General features: G+C 38.6%; 1 protein-coding gene across 3 annotated transcripts in view; it reads right to left on the reverse strand.

The window, feature by feature from the left end:
- cpne5b (copine Vb) overlaps positions 1-21,961 on the reverse strand; it is a 134,986-nt gene that overhangs the window by 23,537 nt on the left and 89,488 nt on the right. For all 3 annotated transcript variants that reach the window (XM_080301926.1, XM_026168361.2, XM_026168364.2), the window contains 3 exons: positions 19,374-19,437; positions 7,168-7,271; positions 5,953-6,057 (listed from right to left, as the gene is read on the reverse strand). In XM_080301926.1, coding sequence (XP_080158052.1) covers positions 5,953-6,057; positions 7,168-7,271; positions 19,374-19,437 — 273 coding nt within the window. The remainder of the gene's footprint in view (positions 1-5,952; positions 6,058-7,167; positions 7,272-19,373; positions 19,438-21,961) is intronic.

Genomic DNA, 21,961 nt, shown 5'->3' on the forward strand with positions numbered 1-21,961 from the left:
TCTTGGAGTGAGTGCACACACTCATGAAGTTTAGTAACTTCCGGTCACTGCAACAAGCCCAGGTACAGTTTACCGACGGATGGGTGCAGGACCTTGAAATGCACCGTGTAGAAAGTAAAGACCATCGTACGTATCATAAGTTTACCAGTCTCACAAATCGTCGTCATAAATACACATTCCTTAACCGTTTATTAATATAACCTTTGAGCTCAACGGTAATTAATTAGCAGTGGAAATAATTTCTGGTAGCATCACAGAAATGTAGCAGTGACAACAATACTGTATGCTGTAATCGTACTGGGCAATTAGTGATACAAAAAACCTGTTTTATCCTGTGAATAAAAGTATATGTTTTTGTTAATGTACCATAATAACAGAAGCGAAACACAATATTGTGTCAGGACAATTCACTATTTATGCACAATAAACAAAGGAGCATAGCGCGACAATTTCTGTTCAGCGCCAGACTTGCTTGTAACCTATATCACCAATTACGTTAAGAAAAATGACGTATTAACTACTAAAAAATACTGACCTTCGTGTAAATGCTTGGAGCAGACTAACCTGTGAGCTGGAGTGTTCTGGGACGTTATATTTGATCTTTGAATGGCTGCAATCCAGTCGCGTCTTTGTTACTTCGGAAACATGGCTCGAACAATTTCTCTTCAACGACGTAATCCGATAACAACCGATCTCTTTACCCGTCGGCTTCCCGTGGCTGTCATGCGACCGGCTATTGCAGTTAATAATACAACAGCTTCTTGACTTGACATTTTTGTGTTTCTTTTTATCGCTGTGTGACTGATTTCAATTGAAAGCCTGCGTGCGCTACTACCGCTTGCCACGAGTTCCCAGAATCCTTTGCGGTTCTACCCGTGAATGACGTCACATTTTCAATCTCTATATAATATGCATGTTAAATTTTATATTTTGGGTAAAATATCAAGTCTTTTCAAGTAAACCGGTTCAAGTCCAATTCAAGTCCCAAGTTATTGGTGTAAAAGTCCAAGTCAAGTCACAAGTCTTAGAACATTTTTTCAAGTCAAGTCTAAAGTCATAAAATTAATGACTCGAGTCTGACTCGAGTCCAAGTCATGTGACTCGAGTCCACACCTCTGGTCATCCATTAGCTGTGCTCCCCAAATGGGAGACTGACAACATCAGCCTTTTGAAACTATTTCAACAGAAGTAGTAGAATACATTAAAGCCCTCGGACACTCCTTTGGCAGCACGTGGATGTTTTTAGATGCAACACCACACTGGCTGAAAAAAAAAGTGTCCTGTGACTGGAGGGGAAGTCAGCCAAAATAACATACGGCTGTCACTGAAATATTTACAGTCAGCTCCCATTGGAAGTTTAGGTTTTAACAAAGACACTGAAAATGAAACAGAAATGCCATTTTTTCATCACCTGATTTGAGCGTTTGAATCACTGGAATTTCATAGATTCATGCCTAAAGTGCGCATCACTACAATATAAACTATTTTAGGGACAAGGCGTAGCCTGGGAAGCTCAACATGGTCTCACATTTAAAACCTATTAAAATAAATGGCAAGCTGAATAGAGTGGAGAGACCATGTGCAGCACTATTTTTTATTTGGCTTCCAGTGGCTGTTTGTCTTGTTTGGAGGAGAAAATCTTGCAGGAAGTGGGACGGATGCTTTACTTTTACAGCGGAGACACTGTGTCTTGCTAGTCTTATTCATTTAGAGATGTCACTTTGGAGAGTCTTGTTAAACTTCAGCTTCTCCTTTTGTCAACTGGTGCAACGACTGGGATGAATGTGTGCCAACTAATACAGGAAAGCAAATCAGCAGTCGGTCATCCACTGACTCATGGAGGCAAGGTGTAGAGATACCTCGATGTCTTCGTCAACATGAGATGGGCTCAGAATGAGACACATTAGAGTATGAGATGCACATAACAAACAGCTGGAACTACAGACGCTGTCTCTACACCCTGATACACTCACGCCAGAATAGGGAAAGTCTTCTGCACTCGCTCCAGATGTGGAAGGTTAGGATGACATTATATTGAAGGAAATGTTTGAAATACTAAGGCCTCAGGCTACGAGATAAGGCCTCTCTGGGAAAGGCATACAATATAAGAATAAGTAAGAAGACAACACATTTACTTCAGGTTATTGCTTTATCCATGTGTGTCATCTATCGTAAAAAAAACAAACATTTATATTCTGCAAAAATATGCCTCCGTGTTGAAGTGTAAAAGTTGGTGTATTGGAAAAGAATTATTCAAACTGCAGTGGAAGAGACTTCAGAAATAAATCATCATAATGTGCCGTACACCAAACAGGTGGCTTAAATGTCCACCAGGTGTAGCTTTAACGTCACTGCAAAGACAAAGAAAGCACGAATGAAACAGAAATGTCATTAGCTAACAAGATATTCTCGGAAAACTGAGACTATGGTGTTAGCTAATGTTAGGCATCATACAGAAACAAAAGATTTTTTTATATTTAAACTATATATCCTGGGTAGAAAAATACTTTGTGATAGCTTAACAAGCTACATCATACAGCACATTTTTCCCCTTTCATCCAGCTGACAAACATGATAAAATAGGCTTTGCATTTAACACACAGTGTCTTCAAAAGTATTTACCCTCTTCCTGATTTTTTTGTTTTTTGCATATTTTTCACATTTCTATGTTTCCAGTTACAGATTTTAATATCAGACAACTATAACCTGAGTAAATACAAAACAAAGTTTTTAAATAACGATTTCATTTATTAAGAGGGAAAAACCTCTCCATATACCCGACCCTGTAAGTAATAGCCCTGCCTGCTGAATCACGAATTAATTCCATTGTTTTTGAGAGCTGAGTTTAAGTTAACTAACCATACCCTGGCCTGATTACTGCCAGACTTTTTAAATCAAGAAATCACTTAAATAAAACGTGTCTGACAAAGTGAAGCAGATTAAAAGATCTCAACGTGTAATGCACCATGCCAAAAACTAAAGAAACAGCTGAGAAATAAAGTCTGGAAAGAGTTACTGATGGAACCATGAAATCTGCTCTCTACCAGAAAATCCTGAAGGACAATGTCCAACCATCAGTTCACCCCCTGAAGATCAAGCACACCCAATTTTTGCAGCAGGACAATGATCCAAAACGCACCAACAAGTCCACCTTTGAATGGCTCAGAACAAACAAAAGGAAGGTTTTGGAGTGGCCTAGTCAAAATCCAGACAGAAATCCAATTGAGATACTTTGGCATGACCTAAACGGGCCATTCATGCTCAAAAATGTGGCTAAATTAAAGAGTGATCTGAAAGACTTGCCAACTATTTCAAATGCCTGTGGATAGCTTTGTTCCCTTAATACTTGAAATCATTATATAATCAGCTGCTTTTTATATTTACTCAGGTTATCTTTTTTTTGATGATGATCTGAAACAGGTAAGTGTGACAAATATCTAAAAAACTAAGAAATTCAGAAGAGAGCAAATATTTTTTCATGGCATTAAATACCAGCCATTTCTGAGGGCTCAGTCCACAGATTATGTCTATATATTTATTCTAGAGTAGTGTTGCATGATTTACAGTTCCAAATAATCCTTATTTATATCCGATGGGCGTCGGTGCATTCCCACAGCTCCTTCATTGTCTGAATCGAGTTGTTTTCAGCTCCTCTCCCTTTAAGCCAACTTGTTCTAATTGGCTGCAACTGCAAACTGCAAGATTCAAAACTCAATTTTAAAGCCAAATGTTTGATACTTGTACAGTTTTAAATAGGTCTGGACAGTATTAGATGTGTTTGTTGTATCTGGCTCTTTGCATCACATTAACACTTCAAATATTTGGAAGGTTTCCTTCACTTGATGTCTGTAAGCAGTAATTGCATACTGGTTCAAAGTGACTGACAGCCTAAAGAGCTGTGTTTGCTGAATGACATCCTCGGCGATAATGTACCATGACAGAGGTTGTAAAGATTATTTATTAAAGGATCTTGCAAACTATGTAATTAAAAATACTGACAGGCCTCCCCATTGCCCTCTCACAGGAACACGAAAACCGAAAAAAGAGAAAAAAAAAAACCACTGACACACAAAGTTGATTTCTCGCCCACTCTCAAATATATAACCTGTTTATAGCACTGTCTTGGTGATATTTCAAGACACACAGAATCTCCTGCTGTTTCAGCTTTTGGCTTGTCACATTTCATTATACTGTGTGGGCATGTGTGTATATGTGTTCATGCTTTCATAGCACAGGAACATTTAAGGAAGTGCCTTTGATGTCCAGCTCAGTCCCTTGTGTATGATTGGCTCTGACAGGGTAGCGAGCACTTCTCGGACTTCTGTGTGATTGGCTGGCTGACACAGTTTTGCCTGAAATTTATCGAAATGCATCTTGAGGCAATCCCACACATCCATAAAATCCGCGTCATCAGTAGCTATGTCCCTTTTTCTTTAGGATTCATCTCAGTTTTCTAAGCGCACACCAGGTTCTCAGCATTTTCAGTAATTACTTTCACTGCACACAAAAAAAGATACGACAGACACCTTTGAGAGAGATAGCTGAGAAAAGAGAGAGAGAGAGAGAGAGAGAGAGAGGCAGGAAAAAGATGCATAAAAAAAACATCCCCCCCCCCCCCCGCCCCCCCCACAAAAGTGATCTGTCACAACTTTTTTCGTCTATCCTCACAGCTCCTTCATGATTTACTTTGTTTTCTTCTCAGAACTGTCTTCTAAATTAGAAACAGGCAGATACCCCATGAGGACAGGGAATTCATTACTTTTCTGACACAACATATCTGCATTAATTATGTGCCAGGAGGGAAGAGCAACCCATCATTATTTTAGATATTTGGCAAATAATGTAATCCAGTGTAAAAACAAAGAAAGAGGAAGAAGCCTGAATCATGACAGTGTATTTAAAATGCTTCTAAATTCGTTAACCATCATATTAGTCACGTGGATGCTCTTTCATTTTTTTTCCCATCGACTCACAATTTGTTAAGCCTTGTGTTGTCTGAATAATGAGCATTCTGCTTTCACCCCACACGTATGTGGTTTACAGTGCTAACGGTAGCTTGGTCACTCTTAAAACAATGGCTGCTTGAATTAAGACATTGACAGCTGAGGACAGTCTCACATCTAACCCGTAACTACTATACTCAGAGACCAGTTAGCAAACACAAAAACTCCTTGCAATTGCTTTGGTCATTAGCATATTGCTGTGGTTTGCATGAACAATAGCGACTAGTCTGCAAATACTAGCAAACTACTTAAGTTTTACTCCTTGTGGTTTCACTGCAAGCTTTAGTGAAACTTGAAAAAGTGCAATTTAAACCTTCGTTCATATTCAAGGTGCAAGTTTCACTGTGAAAGCGAATAGTCTCCATTTCTGGTTTGCATCGCACATTTCACAGTTTCACTAAAGCTTGGCAAGTAGTTTGCTAGTGTTTGCTGACTATTCAGCATTTTCCTTACAGACTACGGGTGACGATTGCAACCATGTAGTGACCAAAGCAATTGTAAGGAGCTCTTAGCAACTTATTTGACAATAGCAACTAGCAGTAACCTCTAGCAAGCACAACAGGTCAAGGATTATACACTCTTCCCTAGCAACTGGCAGTTACCAGAGTCAATGACTGGTCTCTAGGCCTGTATGAATGGGGCTTTAGCAATTAATTTTACAGTGATTGTCAGCAACTTTCAGCAACCACTCACAGCCAGTCAGCAATTGGTTGCTAACTTGGCTGATACCTTCAAGGGCAGCATTTTTAACTGTTTAATTTTATAAGAGAAAAGCTTGTTCGAAGAGAATTGTAAATTTATTGCTACATCACCATCTCTCATTTCAACATTACCGACTGTTCATGGTGTGTGTATTATATTTATTATCAGGTAGAAAGAGAAGGTCAACAGATGCAACAGTGTGGGGAAAACAGCAGATATGCAGATAAGAAAGTGTAAATTGTTGTACCTGTCATAATCTCCATTGCAGAGTGCTCGTACTGGGATGGTAAAAGGCTGCCACACTGGATTTAATGTGTTCTTCACCACCTCTGTTTTGTGGCAGATAGTAAACCTAGAGAAGGAGAACAAATGTTATCAAATATATTCAAGAAAACAGTGAAATAAAATTTGTCCTTTGTTGCTTACACAAGCCAGAGAGAAATACAAAACTATGCAGGGAAGAAGCAGGTAATGTAGGAGATGGGCAAAACAATAAAGAAAATCTTGCAGTCTTAAATAGGGCTAGGCCAGTCTCACATATTTTAGACCATAACAAATAATTTTATATTTTGTCTAGCTTTTTAATTCCCTATCTTTGACCGCAGGTGAGACTATGATATGCTAATGGATTCCTTTGATATCTAAAATTTTTGCAGTCAAAAAAAACCTCCTAAAAAGCAACAACGTATCAGTTTTAATCCTGCCTTTTTACCCAAAGGCCTGGATTACTCATGCACTACTAATTGCCTCAAGCCTTTCAGACCCCTGTGACTCATTTAACCATGAGCCTCTAACTTTTACCTCCTCTGGCCACCAACATGTAGCATGCCTATGGGGATTGGTTTCCCAAGCTGTTAACATAAAGAGAAAAATGCATGAAAAAAAACTCCAACTAGACTAACACAACACTTGGTAAAGCATCTGTTGGCAGATAGCGCTGACTCCGTGACAATTGCAAAGCCCTCTGGGAGGCTAAACAGCACTCTGGGAAAGCGTGAGGAGATAGGAGAGTCTTGTGCATCCCTACGTGAATTGCCTCAGAAACTGTTTTTCCTATTGGTTTAAAAGGCAGGTGCAGATGCAGTGTTTTTCTTTATCTGTTCATTTTATGCTTCTTACATTAATTGCCTCTTTTTCCAATTTGCTCTCCTGGAGTGTTTTATGTAAGGCATAGTCCTGGGAGTTGTGGTTGTGGTGTGAACTGGATAGATGCCTCTGTACACAGCTTTCTGGGGTGTACGCACCTCATGAACCACTCCAGCTCCTCTCTAATAATCATATTTAGCTGTTTTTGTCTGTACTGTTCCACTAAATGTTGTGCATTTCAATCATGGACTTAACATGGCAAATGCAGCACCTTTGAATTAGACCACCGCACCAAGACTGGAGCTCCATGGATTATGTCTCAGGAGCCTTCCTCAAACGCTTCCCAATGCAAGACAAAATCACAAGCAGCACTCACGTTCCATCCTCGTTGCTTCTGTAGAAAACCATGAAAGGGTCCGACTTGCCAAAGAAGTCCTTTTTGTCCAGCTTGTTGGCACAAAACTGCATGGTGCCACTATCCTGTAGGGATGCATGGGAATGTTCATCGTTAGTTCTTTGTGATTTTATTCATGTTGGCCTATTTCTGATCTTGCTTCCTACTTCTCCACTTTTATCTTCACAGCTTGCAGGAGGGCAACAGATGGATGCAGCTGTTTGTGCATCACACAATAGGATACTGAATACTGAATGATGAAAAAGCATCTTTTCATTTCACGTTTTCTGACATACTGTAGTTTGTGTAGTTGTGTATATTTTTTACAGTGACAGTCAGACATCTGGACTGCCAGTGTTATTGTCCTTTCTGTGCTTTTTTGTTGTTGTTGTTGTTTTTTAAACATTACTAAAGACATCAAAACTGTGCGTCTGATAGCAGCTTTGCAGATTCTTGGCTTTCCCTCAACCAGCTTCTTGAGGTCGTTTCCTGGAGCTTTCCCGACAGTCTTAAAGGAATTCACACTTAATGGTGAGGACTTGTTGGCTAAATAAAATGTCAACAGTGTCACCAGGAAAGACCATCACACCTCCTTTTGCACTGGGAATCGCACATGCCGATACCATCTGTTCACACAGCAGTTAAAATATGACCTTCAACATCTGCTTCCTCTTTTTTCAAATCCAAAGTGCCACTGTTGAGTCTGATGTGAGGGTATGACTGCAGGAAAAAACTGGCACATCAGCTTACAGGTTGAATTTCAAACCACTGATTGAAATAGTTTTCAAATTAAAAGTTCACATACAATCTTCCCTGATAAATGCAGATTTTTCTGTATCTACTTTTAGGAAAATCTGACATTTTTGTCTGACATTCATGGAAATATAGAAAATCTCACAAATTTAGAAAAAAATGCATTTTGCATCTATGTATTCATTACTGACATATACAGTAGTCACAGCTACTGGGGTTTTCAATGTATATTCAATTTAAATTTAAATCTTTCAATCGATTCCATTTGCAGACTCATAAATAATGTTGTGAAATCATAACTTGTAATTGTAATTTTATTATGCTGTCTGAAAAGTTATTTCTTGTAAATTGAGTGCTTAAATAAAGATTAAATAAAATAAAAAAAAAATAAATTAACAATATTCAGCTTTTGCGTTAGTTTTATGTGGGCCCTGTGATGGACTGGCTGTCTGGGTCCGGTGTGCACTCCACCTGCGGGATACACCAGAACTCTCTGAACCCTGAAATGGACAAGTGATTAAGAAAATGACTGGCTGGGCAGCTGAGTGCATGGATGGACAGACGGATGGAGACTTTGGTAGATTTTCAAATGTGAAATTTAATGGCTTTGGACTTTTTCATACTGACATTTCACATAGACATAAGACACCATCTAATTGCTGAAGATCAGCAAAAATTAGCTTCAGTGGGAGTCTAAAAGAGTTAGGACTCACTGTCTGTCCACTACATTCTCACACATACATGCGCTCATGCATGTCAGAATTCTCGACACTGCTGCTGAAAAGACAAAAAGCTTATTTCTTGAGGTATAGTATAATATTTTGGCAAAATACTTTCCATTTATTTATACGAGGAATGGATTTAGACATATGACTATCTAATGCTTTAGTCTGCGTAGTGTAAATGTCACCTGCTTATATGGTCTCGCTCTGTCAAGCTCTGGCACTCGGCCCAGAGTCCACTCCAGCTTTATCTATAAACACGACCTAATGATCCACTACGCGCACGTGTGTGTGCGTGTGCAGATATTGTAATCAATGTACCGTATCCATCTAGTAGCAGTCTTGCTAAAATTAGTGTCATCTGCTTACCAAGTCTAATTCTAGCATGAGTAATAGTCATCAAGTTAACGTCTTCTGATACCTGTCACAGCATCTGGAATGTGTCAGGTTCATTTCGGCCTCAGAGGAACACCAGACAGAAAGTATGCTTTGAGCTTGGGGCTTTGGTTTGTCTAATATGTTCTGAGAAAGGTTGGATGCACTTACAGGGACCTTTTATGCTTTTCCATCAGAATTTCATATTAAATTGAAACATGTTAAAAGGAATTCCTGTGAGCCAAGAGTTCAGGCTTTCGATTTGAACCTTTCTTGTTTACACGGCCACATAAAGTCAGACTTTGACTTATAAGATCACACGGATAACTTCCAATAATATGAACAGAGCAAGTGCTGTTAACAGTTTTATTGGAACTTAATGAAAACATTTACGCTGAAACGTATTGTTATTGTTGGCAGTTAACCAGTTAATGGAATTCTTATGCTTACACCCTAGCATATCTCTAAGAGAGATTACCTGTGAGGGTGGGTGACCTACGGCTATTGTGGATAAACAAAGATAAACAAAGACCACAAAAAAAACATTATACACCACAAATAAATCAGAGGCCAGCAGCAGATGCTGTGAGATTAATTCTTACTGCAAAACAGCTCGTATTCTTCATCTGTAGTACTCCCACTTTCTCTAACAAATGGGCCTGATTTTGCATTTTCTCCCACTGCTGTTTATCATGAAATGTAGCGCTTTTTAAAGCTCCAAATATAAATCACTGGTCCGCTGTTTAGCATTGTAGTACTACTTGTTTACTGCGGCCGGTCCGTGTTCTGGGCTCTCCCTGTGTGCGGAGATGGGGATTGACAGAGATGGGGCCTGACTGATCTCTGGCACATGAGCTGTAGCTAATCTCTGAAACACAGTGGGTTCATTACAGTACATTTAGATGCTATAACAGTAGATTGCTGTTGTTGTCAGAGCCTCGGGCCTTCCACTGGGCAGCCATGGCGCCACTAATGATAGCTTAATAGCTTTTTAATGTTGCAGCTTGCACCTCATGTTTGGTCATGTGCCGAGTGGCAAATCAGCAAAAGAATGTGTGTGAGATTGTAGATGTGACAGGCCGGGTTTGGGAGTGAGGGCTTGAGTGTCTTTATACACAAATGCATTTTAATTCCAGTTTGCATGTTGCTACAGTGTCCTCTCACTATTTTTATCAGACACGGGCAGGCACACTGCAGCGCACTCAAGAAAACATCACATCCAATCCAGCAGCCAGTGAGGAACTTTATCTGTATTCTGCCCTCAGCCTGACGGACACACGCACACTACATGACTGGCGTTTGACACAGACCTCCTACATTGAGCTTACTCGCTCACTCACTTTCAATCTCTTAAAAAAACAGTCTTTTAATCCTGAGGGAGAGTGCTGATACCCACACTGCTTACTGATTGATGCACAAGCATATGTATGAGTATGAATGTGAGAAGTAGAATTTCTCTTTCGCTGTAGCAACAGATTTTATTTCATCTCTGGCTCTTTCTTTCATCCCATCCCTGGATACTCGATGAATATTTTCCATTTCAACAAGTGCCTGACTTCAACAAGTTTCTTACTGCTCGTGAAACCGCTCGAGCTCTCGATTCATACTGCCCTCGGCTGAAGCATACTTGCATTTTTAAACCTCTGAAGGCGCATACTGCAGCAAAAGTGTGTCCGTGCACCTTATAAAAAATTATTAATAAACTGGCCATAGGCTACAGGACCACAGACAGAAATTTAGATCAGTTCCAGGGCACTAGGTAAGCCTGAATGGTCACACTAAATTAATTCAATCAATAATTTTTAACAACAGTCCATTTTCTGCTTTACAACACTTTCCCAACCCACTAACTGCAAGCATGTGTGTGCCCATGCATACTGCATAAAGATAATCAAAAAATACACAAATCCTTGGGCACCTCTGCACCACTTCAGCTGCTGCAGCTACTTTAAATCACTTCCTTTAATTCCTGCTCTGGATTCTTCAAGTTAAGATGCATAATAGATCTAATCCATTGTATCAAAACAGCAACCCTTTGATTTGCCCTTTTCATGACCAGCAAGCTACTGGTCATGCTCCGCTCCTGATGTGCTACCTCTGGGTTTTGTGCAGACTCTTTCACTGCTGTTTGCTTTCTGGATTTTTTTCCATACACCAGATTCTCATCAGTAGCAAAAATATTTACATGAATCACTTTCAGGCAGAACTTGATGTTTGTTCTCTGCACAGTTTTGAGGTCCTCCAGGGTTTGTCCTAAAAGTAGCAGGAAAGGTGGAGGCAGTGTAGATGTCCACATGGAGACAACTTTGAAGGAGATTTTGGCCTAAATGTTTGGCTGCTATCGCCTGTGAGGAAGATAGCATTCAAAACTTGTCCCCTGCTTCCTTCAAAGATTTTTAATCTGTGTCCAGTAAAATGAAATGCATAAAAAATAAAGACTGAAATAGTAAATATAAACCCTCAACAGAGTTTGAGGAATTTGTAAGTTAAGTTTCAATAACAGATGCAAGGGTGTACTAAATCAAAGATATTCTCCTGATAAAGGTTGTTAAACTGCTCCCAGAAATCCAGTTAAAACTGCAGTCTGGGATTTGCGTGGTTTATTTTACACATCTGCTACAGAGTATCGACAGCAAGCTTTCAAGCAGTTTAGCAGTTGTTTGGTCCTGAAGGCGTTTTAGGGATCCAGCTGCAACCTGACAATTTGTGTTCATCTAACCCTCAGTAAAGTCCTCTAAATATAGCTGAAGTTGCCTCACAACCAATACCGACCTTGTCATGTTGCCCACAGCTTCTTTAGACCATCTAAAAATGCTGTAATAAAACATTTAACAATAAATAGACAGCAGATCATATTTTTTTACTGTTCTATTAATATAAATGTTAATGTAAAGTAATAGCAATGCGTGTGTATGAGTGTGTGTATGTGTGTGGGTGGTTGGGTGTGTAGCAGTGTTGCTGCTACTTTGAGTCAGCAAGTAAAGACACACCAAATCTGCGAGGAGTTGACAGGCACATAAAAGCATTTATGATGACAGCATGTAGAGGATATTAAATATGCATCTGCTTCTGCCTCATTAACACTCTGAGCCACAAACATGCACACTTTTGCACTCCTGCTTTGTGATCAACAGCCCTTTGCTAATATGGAGAGAATGGCAGTATCAATATTTAGCTAGAGGGACAAAGACTAGGTAGAGACACATTCACACCCTCAGGGGGGAATAAGGACTGTTTGTGTCAGAGCAGAAACAGTTACTGACACATGAATTACGAAAAAAAGAAGACAAATAGGCAAATGTATACTATAAACTAATTTATTAGAAACACATAGGCCTGAATTAGTGTTAGGCAGTGTGTTGTTGGGGTTTAATGCAGAAAAAAAAAAGAAAAAGGGGCAATCAGCGAATTCATTAAATTCCCAATTGATGAGTCTGAGAGGAAATAGTGAGTCAAAGGTGGGCTTAGTGGGCTAGTATGTTGTCCTTCTGTTTTCAGTGATGTATGAGAGCACAGATTTATGATCATTACATGATCATATTGATTGTCCAGTCATTATAAACTGTGACAGTTATTACACAAACCCACTTAACCCACTTCCTAAGTTTGACATCATCTGGGTCCAAACTCTTCTTCAGTTTCCAAACTCAAGCAAACACTGTGGCATCACTAAGAATTTAGATTAACCCAATCTTTTAATTTCCAACACAGTGATGAGTGTTGCTGCTCTCCCAGGTATACTAAAGTTTAACATCCAAGCATCCATGAAGAAAGAGGATTTAGGAAGTTTAATGGGCTTAGAAGTTAGCAGCAAGTTAGCTCGCTAGTTTCAAATATAAAGATGGAATGATATAAAATGGTATATATACCATATATCATAGTTACAGTGATATGCATAAACAGCAGCAATGATTGCAGGGTATCGAAGTTAGGCTAGCTGGTAAATAATTTATAATAATCGTATTCTACCTGGTTGCTAGCTACCGAGCTACTGTTAGGATAATATAATCACAGTAGAACAGCAAAGATGGAGGATGACTATTAATGTTTTTCCCCTCAGTAAAAGTCAGTGTGAGGGTTCCTGATGAGCAGAGACAAATGCTGAAAACGGACCGTCCACAACACGAGGTTAGTCACTAACATGCTGCTGCGTGGTTTGAATTACTCACTCTGAAAAATACCTGATCCTAAGCTTCATGTCCTCACTGAAATGGTTAGCATCAGAGTGATTATTTTCTGAATCTTTCAAATATTTGGTGCCTGGTAAACTGTGAACACATGGGCTGTAGTTCCATCATAAGCTTTTAAAAACTGAGCTTAAAAATGTGCAGCACATGATTATTGCTAATAAAAAATCAGACAGGCCAACAGTGATCACTGATTACTTTTATGGGCTTGTTTATTATATTAAATAAAATAAGATAGAATTACAACACAAACAAGAGCCTCAGTGAACGCAGTAGGAGGTTGGACCCGGAAGCAACGTTGATCACAAGTGAACAGCTAATATCTTACTTTCCTCTGTTCTTGCTTGATTTATAGCTGCAATAAATCTGAATTTGTGGTCTATGTTTTCATGAAGGTTCGTAGAATTTAATAAGTTTACCAAACAGTGTACATGAGGGGAATTATGCAGAAGCAATTTCTCCTCCACACACAAAGCATCTTCTAACGTCCCCATTCCCAGCCGCTCCAGGTTTTTCCTCCTTTCTACGTTTCAATACTGTATTTTCCATTTTCCATTTGTTCTCTGCTCACGCTGATCGAAAACCTGTTCAACTTAGCTCCACACCAAATGTTCTGAAGGCTGCCCTTCAGATGTACTGTACAATCTGAAGTGGAATGTAGAGGCATCAAAGAAGATTTTAAAAGAGAAAAATGGAAGCACGGCAAGTGGAAGCGACCAGACGAGGAGGCTGCCATTCGGATTTAGGAAACTGCTCTGCTCAGATGAAAATGTTTCGTCCTCATCACAATGACAGAAAGATCAATCAGAATCAAAGAAGCAAAAAAGACATATATATCGAGGCCTGTCAGAAAGCAAATTAAGTTCCTGGCTGTTACACATGCACAGAGTAAACATCTGTACTCTTAGTAAGGAAACTTCTCCACTGGCTGTTTTGGTCAATCACACAGATGGCAAAATAGTCGGGCAGGCAGTTAAATTTAAGCAATTAAAGCAAAATGAAAATCCTCACGGGGATCTATCAGCTTTTAATGTGGTGGACGTTTCTCTTAAAGCAAGAGCAAATATAGAGATGCTGGGGGCAAAACCAAGCTTCTGTGCTCCCACTTTGTGAAGAAAGAGTTGCCTTATTGCCAGTGGGATTCAGTGATATAGTACATGTACTGGAAGAGATTAGGTGGTCAGTGTTACCATGAGGATACTGTGTACATCCAGAACTGTGTGCAAGAAAAGTCAGCACAATACCAAGCGAAAATACAGCCGCTAGATTTGGAGGGGGAGCGGCCACGTTGTCAGAAATCCTGCAGGATTTAGGATCCCCGAAACATTTGAAATTTGCATGAAGCCATAACCACCCCTGCAAATTGGTTGCTTCGGGTGTGTTGATAGCGTCAGCAAGTGGGTGTTAATCAAAATTACGTGACCTAATATTTTTAAATTTACCATGTTTAGATAGCAGCAAGAACTTTTAATAACCAGCACACAGAGTTGGTGAAATGTTTCAGTATACTCAGATTGATTACTTTGCTCCATGGCTCATAAACTTGATTAAATAGGAGAACAGTCTTGTCTTTAATTGCTAGCTCCGTTTCATAAGCTCTCATGGTATTTTGTCCATATGCTTCAGATTTATCAAAGTCAATCTTTGTGGAAATCAGAGAGATAGATAATAGAACATATTTTAATCGGGGTTGCATTTGTTTTGTTTTCGTTTTATTTTTAATATATTAGCCTTTGTGTAATCAATAATAATTCAATCAGGGTAATACAACATGGAACCTTTCTGGCAATACCTATTTTGTTTATCTAAAAGTTGCATATGAAGACGCGGAGCTTCTGAGAAAGCGTTAATAATGGGTAAAAGAAATGAATCACCACATTAAAGAACACATCTTCAACCATTCCATGTTTTTCTTTAATTTTCTTTTTCACATTTAAAGCTTAATGATTTCATCCCCGAAAGCCAGTGTAACCCATAAGGTCTAGTGATATAGACTAATTGCATCCGTAGACCATACAAAATGTAGAGAGACGATGTTTCAGTGGGTTAACATTAATTTTTTGGCATGAGCCAGCTCTGGTCTACAGCATTGCCAACTGAGGGGTGAAGATATCTTTTTTCGCTGTCTTTGATCTACACTTAAAAGTCTGCTACTGGCATGATCACGGTGGAGTAAGAAACCTTATACTGAGAGATAAAATGTAGGGGAACACACTTTGATTCATTTTGCACATGCTGGGTATGTGCAAACATTACTTGACCCTGGTAAAGCATAATAATAATTATGTTGTGGCAGTAGGTCGAAATAAAGAAAGGTTATAATAAAGTTCCACCCTGAAATTGAGATTATCACACACTAGGTAGGAAACTCAAACATTTTGATTGGATAGCCCATGAGCTTATAGGCTGCAAGAGACATATTAACAAAAAAAGCAGTAATTAAGAGGTCCATAAGGGGTTGTTAACAATGCTGATTTGCAAAAAGAGAACAGAGGTTGAGGGCCACAAAGGTAAATGTGGAGCCACATGCTACATTGCATTACATCCCAGTATAACGTTTTGCTGTTATTCATCATCTCAAGAGACTCTATACACACGGCTCCTTTGCAGGACCCCAGACTGTATCTTTAATGTACTTGTATTTCTTCTAATATCTATATAAGAACTACAGAAACTACAGTGAAACATTGTAAAGCTTTTCCAAAGTTACTTGATCTTTGCAGTACTTTTATTGTTGTTGCAGCACTTTACGTATGCAAATGAGGCTGATAAAGTTTAATCATTTATGCGAACAGATGTATTAAAACTTCCTGCTGTAGACTGTGTAAGCAAAAAGACTTTAAAGAAATACTGGCCCACCACACGCTCGCTTCTACTGGGACTACATCATAAATAGAAAGTGGTAATAACGCCAGCGCATTAATACTTAATTTATGTTAACCTCTTAAACCTTGCCAGACCCACCAGCGAGGCCATCATTACAAAGTCATGTTCACAAAATCCAGTGAACTGTACTCAGGTCAAGACGTTGTTGTCTTTCCAGGGATAGCAAATGTCTAAATTATAGAAGAAACAGAGAGAGAGAGAGAAATTTTAAACAGTCGTCACACAGACGTGGTGAAGAAGGTACGTGACATATAGTAGAGTTTACAAGTTGTTTGATTTTTAGGTTTAGTTACAGGAATAGGCATTTTATTATTAAAAATTCTGTTGTCTATGGCTGAAGACAAGGTTAAAAGAGCTGTAAGAGTGAAAAACTTTAAATAGTATAGTCTATATAGTGTAGTACTATATACATTTGCCTCACAATCAAAAAGATCCCTGGTTTGATACCAGGAGGAGACACAACTGTCTCAGGGGGTTGCGTTGGGAAGGGCATCTGGCGTAAAAAATAGAATGTGAGGTGACCTATTTTGACTAACTTTGAGTATAGTTCTTGACTGATCTAAAAGTGTCTGTAAAGCTCTCTAGGATAGCTCAGCATTAGTAGATTTTTTTTTTCGCACTTTCTATTACAGATGAGTAATAATGTAATAGTGGAGTAAACAGACTAGAAAGTTATTACCACTTCATTACAAAAGTAATAGAAAAGTCATAAAAGTGTTGAGAAACTACCACATGTTTCCTGGACCTTGTTTTTATAGGTTATTAATGTGGCCTTAAATAGAAACAGGCACTTTGGTGCCCTGATTGTTGGTTATTACACAGAAATTATCAGGTAATATAACTTCTGTTTATCAGGTGTTTTCAGGTAATAAGCCACAACATTAAACATACATATTGTTACCTTCAAACAAAGACTAATACTGGGGACAAAAGAATAATTTCAGCATTATGGTAATTTTATCATCATATTTTCAATTAACATAAAACAAAATTAACTTATTTATTATAAGGTTACTACCACAGATTATTATATATACTGTATATATTAAAAAACAGATTTTGCCATTTTATTGCTAGCAGGTTATTATATTGTTACTATACCTTTACTATATTATTACCAATTTGTTTTGCCTTATGCACATACATTTGCTTCCACATTATTATGCCCAGTTTCTGCCCTGTTACTTACAAGTTACCCGGTTACATCAAGGTCAATGTGATATTGCTCTGGCACAATGTTGATTTGAGAGAATTACATGGATACCAGTTTGGTGGCTAGCACAAACTTGCTAAATCCATATTATTACATTTTTGTTTCCACGTAATCACCCCACTATTACCACATTATTACCTAGCTGCGATAGAAAGTGCGGCTGATATTTTTACACTGGGTCATTTACTATATGTGACCCTCTTCACATACAAACTCCAGCCTGTTACCTAAAATGTAACAAAACATTTTGCACAATGCTTCTAATATGAGTACCGACTGCAGTTGGTGAACAAATGTGTGAAAGAGACAGTATACAAATGTGTTGTATGTGTGTGTTTATGCATGTGCATCCCACAGGCTGCAGGGGACAAGGTCAGGCAGGACGGCATTTTAATTAACCATCACTCAGTCTCACACTATCATCAGCCAAGCAGTTTTTATAGCTAAGAGCTGGTATACACCAGGCGTGAAATAACCCTATATTGATTAATTTCAGTGCCTTTGTGACTGTTTCTATCTGTTTGATTGTGTCTTTTTCTCTCATCTAGACACACTCTGTACACGCAGAAATGTCTGTTTCATCATCTTATCACTGCTTGTTTGATCTTTCATTTTCATTGTGCCATTTTTTCTTTCCCTTTCGCGCTCTCTACGTTATTTCTTTTCTCTTTGGACAGCTTCTTGTATTCACATGTTCCTGTTTTAATCTGTATGCTGGAACCCCAGTGAACCATTTAAAATCTGTATACCAGAATTGGCTGAGGAGGCATTCAACATTCACCACATCATGTTCTCGGGTCCTTTCATTAGAGAGCAGGTCAGCGCGCAGTGTGTAACACCCAGCAGCCGAGTCTGTGTGCGTGATAGGTTGGGTTTTTTTTATACATTTTTATACAGATGGGTAGATGTGCAAACATCCAGACTAATACACGAACGCTACGGTTGCACCAATGACTTGATTAGCTGATCATCAGAAAATAATCTGCAGCGTTTTATTGCTAACTAATGAAGGTTCAAGCAGTGAAACTGCACAGGTGCCATACTGAGTTCTAACTTTTCTTTTGTGTCTTCATCCTTATTTTCTTTCTCATCTCATATTCTTTTTTCCCTTGGATGCCCCTAGGTCTATAAGGGAGAGCGACGAAGTGTGGTACTAGGGATCCCTGATTCTTTCCACTGAGTTATATGCTTACACGCGTTGAGAATTCTAGCATCACCAGTAGGCATTTAGAGACATCCAACCATGCATTTTCTTCCGCTTATCCAGTTCAGGGTCATGGCAGTGACTGGAGTCTACCCCAGCTGTCACACAGTGAGGGGTAGGGTACACCCTGGATAGGTCACCATTCTGTCACAAGGCCATCCCATAGAGACAGAGTACTGTTCACATTCCCATCTATGGCCGAGTTAGAACCTCCAGGATAGCGGGCTCATGGATTCAGACCCAGGACCATCTTCCTGTGAAACAACAGAACTAACCACTGTGCCGTCCATATTTTTAACCATATGTTCAATTTTTCAAAATTAGGTATTTTCTGCTGTGAAATTTTACTCTTCCTCCATTTTCAAAGCCAGTGGATTATACAGTGGAGGCTGACAAAGAATCTATAACAAACAAACACGGTACCTTTGCCTGAGGCCACATTTTGAGAATATAGATTTCTCTTTGAGACATATAAAGTATTCGTGTAATAATTCATACAACCATCATTTTTGTAGAAATTGTAAGAAAAGTTGTTTAGATTAAAAAATAATCATATATTGCACCTCATGGGGAACAAAGACAGACAGTAGGCAGTAAATCAACACACTACTGGGATGAGGTTTTGAAATTATTTCAAGGTGACCAGTACCAACTTCTTAAAACTATTATGGGGTAGTTTCTTAAAGTGGACAAAAGGATGTTTCTATGAGCCTTGGTTTCTTTTGTCCCTTCCAGCTTCCATGTTTCTCTATCCACTTTATGTGTGATGTCTGTTTAACCAGGCTTTGCTAGCAGATGTTTGCTTGCTAATAAGTGTTTGGCAGGGGGGATTATTATGGTTTACTCACTCGACAGTTGCTCAGCTCCTCTGCAGTCAGGATAATAGTTCCACATTTCTTTCCTGGAATCCCTCTGTGAAAGGAAATCAAGAAAACAATAAAAGCTTAACAGAAATCAAAGAAAAAAACATCCTTTTTTTTTCTTTCCCACTTATTGGCTTTTAATTGATCAGTGAGGCTGCTGTGGAAATCAAGGCTAATTTGTGTATTTTCTATCTCTGAACAAGTTCTCTTGACTATCCAACTATTCAAGTCTAACTCATGTTTTCTTATTTTTTATTTGACTCTGATGATTTTCAGCACAGACATATGTTCCATCTTAGCCAATCCTGTTTAGAAGGATTTAAAAATATGTGCTGGCAGTTTTAGATGTCTTAATGTTTGATGCAGCTAATCAGTCTTTAGGGGATACGATAGATGCCACATAGATTTGTTCAACTTTTAGGCTGGTGAACACGTAGCAATTAGGGAGCAGAGATGAGTTCTGGTTTGACTTGGATTGATTTTAGTTTGTTTGCTCTGACTTTCTAATCAGCACATGACAGTTCATATTACAGATGATCTCATATAGAGACAGTCACTGATGCCTTAATTTCCTTTCATCTTGGCTTCATTATTAGAGTTAATACTAAGTTGTAGTGACAAGTAAATCCATCATGACGTCACCTGTTCAGAAAACTGGATTAAAGCTTTAACCCTGTAACCCTGAGTTTTTGAGATCTTTAGATCTTTAGTGTGATTTTTAAAACTCATGCAAATTGATATTTTTTTAGAAGGTATGTTAGAAAAATTCAATTTGCTGCTAATTATTCATTGATTCGGGTTTTACAGGGTTAAATAGAGAGTGAAGAAATGCTATAAAAGCAGATAGACAAGCAAAGAAATCATCGAAATGCTCATTGGGTAAACATGCTTTCGAACAATTTTCTTTATGTTGCTGTTGATGTCACATAATTAATTGTATTATCGCTTGATTCCTTGCTCAAAGCTAAACTATTCAGAGATATTCTCTGCTTGGCAGTATTATAATGTTATGCAGATTGAGTTTATGTGCTAATTGACATGCTTCGGATCAATTTTCATCAAATCTCAATTTCAAAGAGAAAAAAAGAGATTCACAAGATTTTGAACATCAGGAAGGCCATCAAAGACTCTGCCCCCTTGTTTCGCTTATTATACTCAACTCAGACAGAGCGTGGGGAGGCAATGGTCTGTTTCTTTGAAGCCTACACATTTCAGTCTTTTCTCTTACTTTACGAGATACAATTCTGTTTGATAGGAAATATATATATATTTGCCTTAATATCTTGAGAATGTATGTGGGAATGAACATTCTCTTACAGATGAACATTTCCTAGGTTTACAGCCATATAGCTATTGACTGTCTATACGAGAAACAATGGAAATCACGATTACTGTACACCAGCAGGCAATAGCTGGAGAACTAACCCCAGCACTGTTTACTCCCTCCCACAATTTTATTCTTTAGGTTTTATTCAGCTCCTGTAGAAGAGTTGATATACTGCCATGGATTTACTTCAGCCTTGTTAGAAAATCCAGAAAATTGAAAATCGTGACAACTCCAATTAATCAAATAATTTTTTTTTACAAAAATCTGGTAATCATATTGGACTCAGGGGCGCTTGTGTGTGGAAGAATTCATCATTGCTGGTGTTACTCTGACCTCTTAATCCTGACTGCAGCTCAGACCTCTGCACCAGTTTTCAAGCAAGAGAAACCCCATTAATCACCTCGCTTCACTGGCTCCCTGTTAGCTACAGATTGAGATACAAACTTCTTTTTGTGTAGAAATCATTAAATGGTCTTGCCCCAGCTAACTTTTCTGAACATGCTGTCAGAGACCTGAAATTCTCTGCTCCTGCAGTGTATTTGGGTCCTGGAACAATTAATCAGTGCAAACAAGGGTTAATTGTTCCAGATTTGTCTGTGTGTAGATGTTCTCGAGTATGTGGCAGTAAGGTGTGATTGTATTATAATATCACTATTTTGGAACAGTTTTCTGTCTCAGCTGTTGCACCATTGTGACCCTAAAGTTTACTGTTATTAAGTTGGAACATGTTAACTGTGTAATTCACGAGTTGTTTATTTTATTATCCATGTGGGGCAGTATTGTGTTTTATTTTACAGTAACAAGTAGTGTAAGGGATTAAAATTTGAATGCACTAATGGCATTATAGTCAATTACCCCATAACAGTAACACAATTAATGAGTAATGTAATACAGTTCCTTGGTGAAGAGAATTTGTAAAGTAATTTAATTACTTTACAAATAATTTATACAGTTGTGATCAGAAGGTGGCAAACACTCTTCATGGGCTTTAATGTCATGGTAATTTTGGACTTTTAATGATTGAACTGTTCTTTTTCCAAGGTAGAATTATTGAACAGTCGACATCTCCAATTGCTTTATAAAAAGAAATTGGGTTTCTTTCTACACAGTCTCAGACATATAGAGATACTCCCTCCAATCTTTTAGTAAGCGGTGTTGAAGGTTCTACAGTGTCTTTTAACTTGACAACGCCAAGGCTTTTACTTGACGACAACTTGACGAAAGCTGGTAGTTTCTCTTTGCCAGC

This window comes from Astatotilapia calliptera, chromosome 5 (assembly GCF_964374335.1).
Source record: "Astatotilapia calliptera chromosome 5, fAstCal68.1, whole genome shotgun sequence".
NCBI lineage: Eukaryota > Metazoa > Chordata > Actinopteri > Cichliformes > Cichlidae > Astatotilapia > Astatotilapia calliptera.